The sequence below is a fragment of the Dromiciops gliroides genome, chromosome 4 (assembly GCF_019393635.1).
Source record: "Dromiciops gliroides isolate mDroGli1 chromosome 4, mDroGli1.pri, whole genome shotgun sequence".
NCBI classification, from domain to species: Eukaryota; Metazoa; Chordata; class Mammalia; order Microbiotheria; family Microbiotheriidae; genus Dromiciops; species Dromiciops gliroides.
The window spans coordinates 20,342,959-20,353,446 of record NC_057864.1 but is presented as its reverse complement, the minus strand read 5'-3'; the positions used below and the strand labels follow the sequence as shown (position 1 = coordinate 20,353,446).

General features: G+C 41.6%; 1 protein-coding gene across 4 annotated transcripts in view; it reads right to left on the bottom strand.

The window, feature by feature from the left end:
- Positions 1–1,650: 1,650 nt before the first annotated feature.
- Positions 1,651–10,488, bottom strand: part of OMA1 (OMA1 zinc metallopeptidase) — a 66,857-nt gene continuing 58,019 nt past the window's right edge. For 3 of the 4 annotated variants that reach the window (XM_043964076.1, XM_043964078.1, XM_043964077.1), the window contains one exon: positions 1,651–2,092. In XM_043964076.1, the coding sequence (XP_043820011.1) occupies positions 1,874–2,092 (219 nt within the window). In that variant the 3' untranslated portion in view covers positions 1,651–1,873. Of the gene's footprint in view, positions 2,093–4,435; positions 4,581–10,488 lie in introns of all 4 variants that reach the window. The other variant, XM_043964079.1, reaches the window with a different exon arrangement.

Sequence of the window (10,488 nt, the reverse complement as noted above, 5' to 3'; positions counted from 1 at the left end):
GGAAGGAAGGAAGGAAGGAGGGAAGGAGGGAGGGAGGGAGGGAGGGAGGGAGGGAGGGAGGGAGGGAGGGAAGGAGGGAAGGAGGGAAGGAGGGAAGGAAGGAAGGAGGGAAGGAGGGAAGGAGGGAAGGAGGGAAGGAGGGAAGGAGGGAAGGAGGGAAGGAGGGAAGGAGGGAAGGAAGGAAGGAAGGAAGGAAGGAAGGAAGGAAGGAAGGAAGGAAGGAAGGAAGGAAGGAAGGAAGGAAGGAAGGAAGGAAGGAAGGAAGGAAGGAAGGAAGGAAGGAAGGAAGGAAGGAAGGAAGGAAGGAAGGAAGGAAGGAAAAATAAAATAAATATCTGCCAATTGTCCTAAGAACCCATTCATGATCCCTGTGACTTTCCAAACCAAATGCTCTTCCTTCTCTGCCATTCCCCCATATTCCGCCTTCTCCTTTTGGAATGCAAGCTCTATGAGGGCAGGGCCTGTCTTAGTTTCTTCTATTTGTGTCTCCAGTCCTTATCTCACTTGATAAATGTTGTTTTTTTCATTCATTCATTAATCTTTCCTAAACTCCAAGCAGAAACATAACATTTCTGTCACGTGCATTATTTAGTTGACTTACAAGTTTTGCTATAAGCACCATAATGATATAACCTCTGATCTTTCTGACACCAGGTCAAGATGTCTGTGTTGTCTGGGAAGACTGAGCACCCAAATTATGGCTGACAGCAGGATGGAAGAGGAAAAATAGACAGGCCTCAGCTATAAAATCCTGCCATGAAATGCATGGGGAAACGTAACGGCGTGCTTTACAGTTTGCCTCTAGGTAACATCCTGCAAACATCTTTACAAGTCATCAAACACCTCTCACCTAAACTCCCATCACTACAAACAGGAGGAACAAGTTGGCTGAGAAAGGTCCATCTGAATCCCCCGCCCTGCAAGGGCCACCTTGCATTTGGATCAAGAAATACCTGACAAGCCTCATGCAGTAAATCCCAAGGTCTAAAAACAGGCTTTGCAGCTGTCATCCCAACATGCTGATCAATAATTTGTAACTAAAGAAAGTGAACAGTCAGGGGTAGAATGAATGAGCCCTCCCCACCCCCAACCCCAGTGAACCTTTGAGATTATTTTTTTATGATGGAATTTGGGGGGAAAAAGGGTCTGAGGAGGAAGCCTATACCCAGCTTAACAGTCCCAGAATTCTCATTATAAAAATTTTGGAGGGCCTACAATTTCTTATAATGACACTTTTACCTCTAGGCACCTATATTAAAAGAGTAAATTGGGGGGGGAGCTGGGTGGTGCAGTGGATAGAGCACCAGCCCCGGATTCAGTAATACCTGAGTTCAAATCCGGCCTCAGACACTTGACACTTACTGGCTGTGTGACCCTGAGCAAGTCACTTGACCCCCCACAGCCCTGCCAAAACAAACAAACAAAAAAGAGTAAATTAGGAAGTGAACAGAAAACCATGGACGTACCTTTCTGCCTCCCTTACCTTCAGTCTTTTCTTAAAGGGCCAATATTGAAACTAAACAAGGCCACACACAACACCCTCTGCTTTAGCTTCCATACCAAGTCATCTTTCAAATCAAATCTGTCGACCCAGCCAAGCATGAGGGAGGACAAAAAGTATACAACTTAAACCCATCTTGAGAAGTGCTTTTTTTATTGAAGGTATTAAAAATAGAATCAGATACTTTTAAGATTCATGAGCAAAAGTTTCAATATCTATTAAAGGATTTTTTATTAGTGCCAGGAGTCCACATGATTCAAACTGGTATAGTCTTTTTTCCCCATTTTATACTGATCTTTTTAAAAAATACTGATATGTGAAAATAATAAATATTGCTATATTCGTCATACAGGCTCTTGCGTAAAATTGAAATCAACTTCCAGGTCTTTTGTCAACCATAAATGTTAGTGGAATTGTCTCCTTTTTCTGAATTGGAAGAGAGTCCAATTTGTGCTTTTTAACTAACGCTCCAGTGATATTCTGGTCTTCTTCCGTCACTTCCAGCAGATGCTTCACCCTGAGCCTGAAAAGCATTCGAGGATCTGGTCCAGAAAGTGGCGGGCAGTTACAGTTCTCTCTAATTTTAATGGCCTAGAAGGAAAGAGATGGAAACAATAAAATATTTTATTTGGGCCTTTGTTTCAGTAATCAATTCCTAATATTCTGTCTACAAAACAGTCACACAGACTTCTTGTTCCTCTATACCTCTTTGTAATAAAGTCACAAAGAAAACAAAAATAGCCACATACACAGTTATCTTCCCATAATCTTCCAGTTGGCCTCAATAATACAATTTAAAATACATCCATAGCTACAAATCAGGTGGGAAATGATCTTTGAAGATAAATAAGCTCTCCCTGCACACCCTCAGGTTTTTAGCCAGGCTGTACACATCTGCTAAAAAATAACACTATAACCCCTGAATTCAACTAAACATCATATAATAAAAACAAGATCTTAAGGGTTATTTTAAATCTTTAATATTAAACACATGAAAAAAGTTATTTGATTAAACCAGTCCTTCAGTACTCCATTAATTCACCATTCTTTCTTTCTTTCTTTTTCTGACCTCATCCTGTGGTTCCACTGAAATGCCAATGAAAGCACTCTCTTTACTACCGCTGACCACCAACTGCTCTGCAACTATTATCTAAAGCAGGCTTTAAACTGTTTCTACTCATGACCCCTTTTTGCCCAAGAAATTTTCATGTGACCCTGGGTATATAAAATAGGTAAATATAACCTTTTACTGTTGCAACAGTGCTCTGTCCATTGTGAACTTGCCCAGGTCACACAGCCAGTATGTGTCAGAGTAAGACCTTGGACCCAGGTCTTCCTGAGTGACGCTATGTTGCCTCTCAATTCCCTTCAATATGAAAACTGTAGAAAATTTTACTAAACTCCCCAAATTGAGAAAAAAGACCCCAATTGCAAGGATGTCATTTCCCTGCTGCCATCTTCCTCCTCTCTCTCCCTATTTAGGGACAGGATCATTGATTTTACTGGGGGGACGTGAGTAAGCCCTGCCAGTTCTGACTTATTTGGGGCTAAGGAGCCTGGCCTGAGGTGCATATGGGACAATCCCACAAACCTGGTATTCACAACACTAGCGTTGCATTCTGTTTTCAAAGTTGGAATATTAACCAGCCATTTTTCAAACAAGGCTTAACGTATGTCTCCTACTCCAAAAAGGGCAGAGTTTGGCCCAAAACAAATTTTAAAAGCAAAACCCCCTCATCTATTTTGAAAAGGTTTATAAATAGTGTAGTAGGCTTCAAAAAGGAAGGCTTTTTAGAAAACAAAGCTAAGTTAGTGTTGGCTACATTTGGCCTGCTAGTCATCACTTCCATAAATCTCCTACTGGGAGTGGTTGGGTTCCTCTTCCCCTCCCTCCCTCCCTCACTTCTGGCCCTCACAAATACCTGAAGACTCTCACAACCTGTTCCACAAAGGCTTCCCTTGGGTCTCACATTTTCACAGGAAATATGAACAAGTGGGCATTTATCCACCCCGATGCGTTGTTTGGTAACTGCTTAGCAAAATACCTCCAGCTCCGTTCACACGGGAAAGCCAGACAGCTGCCTTCCAACATCCCACTTGGGGCTCGGCATCCCGTCAATGTCCACAGCGCTCTTGATAATTACAGATCAAGAGTTTTCTCCCTTTCTACTGCATAGTGAAAGCTACTGAAGAACTGCATTAATGTCAAGTGCCATTATTCAAGGCAAGTTGAAATTCCCAAATCCTTTCTATAAAAAAAGGCAATGTAATCCGCTTAAACTCATTTAGCACTTTGAAATCTCTAGTCTTGTCTGCTTAACGCCAGTCTTTCCATGGCGGAGTTTTCTACGAAGTTTGGCACGACTGCGTGGCTCCCCCACCTTCCCCTCTACATCCTCACCAACTCTGTGTTGTTCATTCTTCAGAGATCAGTGACTTGAACCCCTTCCACATAGCTGAGTAAACACTTGAGTCACTTTACACGATAAAACTCATCTCAGGAGATAAGCCACTGCAAAAGTAGTTAGGTGAGGACTCTGATGAGGTAAAAAGCTTTCCCCAGCCTTTCTGTCTGTCAGGACCCAGCCAAGCCCACACTCTGCCAGCACCAACTTTGGAAACCCAGGGTCAATTCCCAGATACAACAAGGCATCAGCCAGAGGGGGGCTCCCAATGCACACAAAATAAAGAGTAACGTCCTCTCCGCAGTCAAGTCAAGAGGAAGCACCATATTAATAGGGCTCAAAGCACAGTGTGAGTCACCGAGACCACTACAGAGGGAGGAGAAGAGTTTAACACCTACTGCAAAGAGAAACACCGAGGAGTGAGGTTCAATTAGCATGAGGCAGAGTCTGCTGCAGACCACAAAAACCACAGAAAGGGGAATCAGAGCTGGAGGAGACCTGAGGGAGCGTCTGTCCAACCACACCTCACCTTAAAGATGGAGTCTGAACTGCATCCAAGCCCGAGGTCACGCATCACAGGAGTGAGACAGGACGGGGACGTGGGTGTCCCATCTCTGAGGATCTCCCTGATCATCCAAGCCTTCCTTCATTCCCATCTGCTGCCTCCCACATGGCTAGAAGGGGACAAGGAGGGGTCTGAAGGGTGTTTGTTTTAGGCAAAAGGGGCTTTCTGATCCATGAGAAACACAAGTCTGGGGGAAAGGAGGTGAGGGATAACCTGTGATCCAGACAGCCTCATAGCCCCTTCAGCCAGACCAAGTCCTGCATAGCCTCTTCTCTCTTCACTTCCAATTTCATCTTGTTCTTGTGTACCTCTCTTCTCTCCTTTTCTCTGTTGTTTTTTCTCTTCTTTTTCCCTTCCCCGGTTTTCCTTCCAGTCCCCCTTTTCTTCATTTTCACTTTAACAGCCAACAGATGGGGGGCAGCTAGGTGGCGCAGTGGATAGAGCACCGGCCTTGGAGTCAGGAGGACCTGAGTTCAAATCTGCCTTCAGACACTTAACACTTGCTAGCTGTGTGACCCTGGGCAAGTCACTTAACCCCAACTGCCTCACCAAAAAAAAAAAAAAAAAAAGAGCCAATAGATGGGGTGTCTCAAGGTACAGCCAAGAGGCGAGGGTCATTGGATCAAAGTATATGTAAGCACTGAGAAAGGTGTAAGAAGACTGAAAAGGTGGGAGGGGGCCAGGTGAGGAAGGGCTTGGAATGCCAAACAAAAGATGGTGTACTGATCCTGAAGGTAATAAGGAGATTTGTTCTTGGAGGCAATAGGGAGCCAGTGGAGTTGACTGAGTAGGGGATGACACGATCAGACCTGTGCTTTAGGAAAATCACTTTGATGACTGTATGGAAGATGGATTGGAATGGGAAGAGCCTTAGGCAGACAGACAACCCTCACCCATCAGCTAGCTACTGCAATATTCCAGGTGTGGGTTGATGAGAGCCTATAAGGAGGGGTGGTAGTATCAGGAGAGGAGGGGGCATCTTGGAGAGATGCTGCAAAAAGAAATCAAAAGGCCTCAATTTCCTCATCTGCAAAATGGGAATAATAATAGCACCTACCTCCCAGAGTTGTCATGAGGATCACACAATGACTGACGTATAGTGAGGGCTATATTCATGTTAGCTAGGATTATTAGGTATCAAACATTTAAAGTTAAAAAGAACAGGCAGCTAGGTGGCACAGTGAATAGAGCACCGGCCTTGGAGTCAGGAGGACCTGAGTTCAAATCCCGCCTCAAACATTTGAAACTTAATAGCTGTGTGACCTTGGGCAAGTCACTTAACCCTCATTGCCCAACCCCCCCCAAAAAAAATTAAAAAAAAAACAAACCTTAAAAAGACTTTTTGCCCAAGCCCTTCTCTTAGGTGTTACAAAAACCAAAACTGAAAGATTGTCAGATGACATTTTCCATCAAACACTTTGCATGTTTAAGCATGGTGCATTAAGGGATAACTCTCTTACCAGCAGCATCACAAGCATGTATTAAGAAACTGTCTGCTGGTGAGCATCAGTGTTGTAAGCACTGTGTGAAGTGAGCCAAACATCAATTACTTTTCTGGAAAAGAATAAACAGCAATAAGGAAAAAATGCCAGAGAAGTTACTTGGATTCCATAGAGGCTTCATGATAGAGCTAAAGGTGTCTTCAGAAAACGGAAACTAAGATATTTTGGCAGGGGCGGGGGGGGGGGGGGGGGAGTCATCTTAAATTTTCAAAGTGTGTTCCTTTAAAAATATCATTCTCTTCTTCCCTTTTATCCCCACCCCAAAGCAATTTTTGCTAATAGCTCATTTATTTCTGCCTCAAGGAGGTCCCCATCACATATCCTGTACCGTTGTTCTAAGGGGCATTTAGACAATGCTGCTGTCAGGCTCAGTGCCTTTAGTCGATTCAGAGGCCAATTCAATTACAACAGCTGCCGTGATATTTACCTTTACCCCAACACTCTCCCCAACCGACAAAATGAAATTCCGTCAGGTGAACACTGTGTGTTTGTGCATATTGGCGATACCCACATTTTACTTAAATGTTTAACACTCTTGTATTTGCTGCTCGTGAGATGTGTAATATTCATGATTTATGAATTCACTTTGTCCAATTACAAATGCATAAGAATGATTTACACTGGAGTTCAAAGCCCTTGCCTTCTGAAAGTATATAGGACTCGAAATGAAATGAGATGAAAATGAATCTATTTAAATACTTACATAAAGTGTTTTGCTATATAAAGATTGAACACATTAGATTTGGACTTTGAGATAAAAATTTTATACAAGTAAAGCTGTCATTGAGAATTCCTAAAATTTGAGATGTTTTTGATTACAATAATTCAAACACTAATAAATGACAATGAAATGATTCTCTGTATTATTCTTATATTCATTTTTTTTCTCTAACTGAAAATTCCACATTCTAAATGTTTCCCATTTTCAAGAAGGAATTGTGCATTTCCACCCTGGGTTATTATACAAGTTCCTTTATTTATTTCGCAACTCCCCACATTTCATGTTAAAACAACTCTTACAGGAAAAAGCCAAATAATATATTTCTTTCAAGGACAAATTATAGTCTACATTAAATCTAAAGTCTGAACAGTGTCACTATGGAGCATAATTTTAAAACTGTCATGCTATCAAACATCAACAGGTTGATAGAGCATCTGCTCCCCAATTCTGCACCCAAGTTGTTATGGTAACCAGAATGCATATGCTATGTATGTCTCCTAAACTTAACAGATTATTCCAAGTAAATAAAATTAACATGATTATTGGTTAATTATCTTCAAATAATATTCTCAGTACAAACCTATATTTACCTTTTTAAATAGCTAATGGATCATTGCATTATGCTTAATACTAGAGGGTTATACTTGTTTTTATCAAAGTATTTAACCAAAAAAATAACAAAATCCAACTCCCCTTAATTGATACATAGCCATTTTCTAGATTAAAAAAAAAAAAATAAGATGGGACTGCTAGGTGGCACAGTAGATAAAGCACCGGTCCTAGATTCAGGAGGACCTGAGTTCAAATCTGGCCTCAGACACTTGGCAATTACTGTGCGACCCTGGGCAAGTCACTTAACCCCAATTACCTCACTAAAAAAAAAAAATAAAAACAAAACAAAACAAAACAAAATCCAACTCCCCTTAATTGATACATAGCTATTTTGTAGATTAAAAAAGCAATAAGATGGGGCAGCTAGGTGGCACAGTGGATAAAGCACCGGTCCTGGATTCAGGAAGACCTGAGTTCAAATCTGGCCTCAGACACTTGGCACTTACTGTGTGACCTTGGGCAAGTCACTTAACCCTCATAGCCCCGCCAAAAAAAAAAAAAAAAAGCTTATTCTCACAATAATCCATAAAAAATGTACCAAAAATGAACAAGCATTATGACTTCTGGGCATCAGGGACCAAATCTTGTTGTTTTTATTTTTGTTTTTTTTGCAGGGCAATGAGGGTTAAGTGACTTGCCCAAGGTCACACAGCTAGTAAGTATCAAGTGTCTGAGGCCAGATTTGAACTCAGGTCCTCCTGGATCCAGGGCTGGTGCTCAATCTACTGTGCCACCTAGCTGTCCAAGGATCAAATCTTGTTGTTTTTATTTTGTTTTTGGGGGGTTTTTTGCAGGGCAATGAGGGTTAAGTGACTTGCCCAAGGTCACACAGCTAGTAAGTATCAAGTGACTGAGGTCAGACTTGAACTCAGGTCCTCCTGGATCCAGGGCCGGTGCTCTATCTACTGCGCCACCTAGCTGCCCAAGGATCAAATCTTGATGTACTAGGGGAATGAGGAAGAAGAGATGGGTTAAAGACCAAATTCTGTATTGGATATGTTACACTTGGGGTGAGAGCAGACTCTCCAAGTGTATGTACATCCTATCAGCACCTGGGAAATGGTTGTGTATTACTCACACAGCGTCAGTCATGGATATGGATAGAGAGATGTAGGTACTGTCTACATGGGGTTGTACCAGGACAACAGGTAAAGTCACCAAGGAAAAAAGGACCAGGGAGAAAAGCAAAGGGGATCATGTAGTGAATGGGCAGTGGGCAGTGAGAAGAGGGTCATGGGGAATGAGGGGGAGAGGAAATGAACCCACAGTCAGAGCGTGGAAAGGACAGCAAAGAAGAAGGAATGCCTGCAGATTCAGGAAAGTCAGGTAGCAGGAAAGCCAAAGGCAAAAGAAGTCATGCCTGATTCCAGTCACTTATTTGTCCCCTCTTCATCAATAAAATTCCTACTCATTTTAAAGTGTAGCCTAAGTTCTGCCTCCTCCAGGGTTTTCGTTGAGTTGCCACTTAGTAGCGGCTCCCCCCAAACAATTTTATTTTATGATTGCCTAATTGCTCATCACGTAAGTTGGGTATCACAGCTCTCTGTGCTAGTGTATCATTACACACACCCCCATCAGATGGTGACTTGAGAGCAAAAACCATGTCATCACCTCATCTAGCTCGGTGGATGCTAGGGTTCACTGTTCTGTATTCTTCAGCACTGCATTCAGTTCAGGGAAGAATGCTCACGTAAATTCCAGGACGGTATATACCCACAATTAAGATTTTCAATGACAGACTTTCTCACAGAATTTTATAAATCACCAGAAGAGTCTCCTTTCTTTATTATAAAAATTAGTCTTGTGTTTGCAGGGAATTCCAATCTTTGAGTTATAACTATGTATTGTAATTAACAACATACTCTTGTACTAAATATCAGTTTCACTTCAACCACTAAATTATTCCCAATGCTATAATAGAGTTTTATCACATTCAAAATGAATTCAATCACTTGGGGAAAAAATAGAAAAAGATTACATCAAGCTTCAAAATTATGTTTCCATATTCTGTTAGTTTGTTTTAAAAGGAATTTGTCTCCCATTCTTTCTTTCATTACCAATCCCCAACATATACAGTTTATGCAATCATTTTTCTTTGTACTCTCTAATCAAATCATTCTTATTTTAAAGAATTCTTCTCTTTGAAAGTGGCAATGAAGCACATTTTCAAGGCCCCCAGTGATCATCTGTAAATATACTTTGGTAAAATTTTACAACTTGGAACTTAAGAAAGGGTTTCAGTACAAGTTGGCATTTGTCAACCAGTTCAAAGAAAAATTTTCAAAGATTTTAGTTCAATGATTGAAAATTGAAAAGGGGGAACACTCGAGCAAAACAGAAGGCTCCTGCAGCTTTAAAGACTCCATTAATATTGAACCAGTATAGCAGAGAACTGGATAGAAACTAAATGTCCATCAACTGGGGAATAGTTAAACTAATTGTGGTGATGTAATGAATGGAAAGGGATAGAATGGGTGCTGGGCTGGGCTGGGCCAGGCAGGGAGGGAGGGGAAGGGAGGGGATGGGCTGTGCTGGAGGAAACAATAAGCATGATGAATACAGGGAAGCAAGTAAAGATCATGAACTCACGGGAGGTAACACAAACAGGACCAGGAAAACAACAGTAAATGGAAAAAATCACCACCACAAAACAATCAAAACTGAAGGTTGTGAATTTTTGAAGAATAAACAATTCCAAAGAGGAATATAAGAAAGCTCGCTCTGCTCCTGTGGGGAGGCTGGGGTCCTCAGGTGTGGAACTCAGCAAACAATGTCAGAATGTTTCCAATATGTTGATCAGTTTTTACTCATTTTTTTTTCTACTTTCCTCTTTTTTTGTTGTTTTTTGTTTTTGTAGGGCAATGAGGGTTAAGTGACTTGCCCAAGGTCCCACAGCTAGTAAGTGTCAAGTGTCTGAGGCTGGATTTGAACTCAGGTCCTCCTGAATCCAAGGCCAGTGCTTTATCCACTGCGCCACCTAGCCGCCCCCTACTTTCCTCTTTTGAAAAAACAAAGTCTGTATTACAAGGGAGAGCTTCCTGGGAGGGAATAAGGGAAAGATAGAGGGAAATCTAGTTGATGCAAATACAGAAGATAGCAATAAAAATCCTTTTAAGAAATTCACCCAACTAGAATTATGAAACAAAAAATACAACTCTCACAAAGAATGGATTACAAGTGAG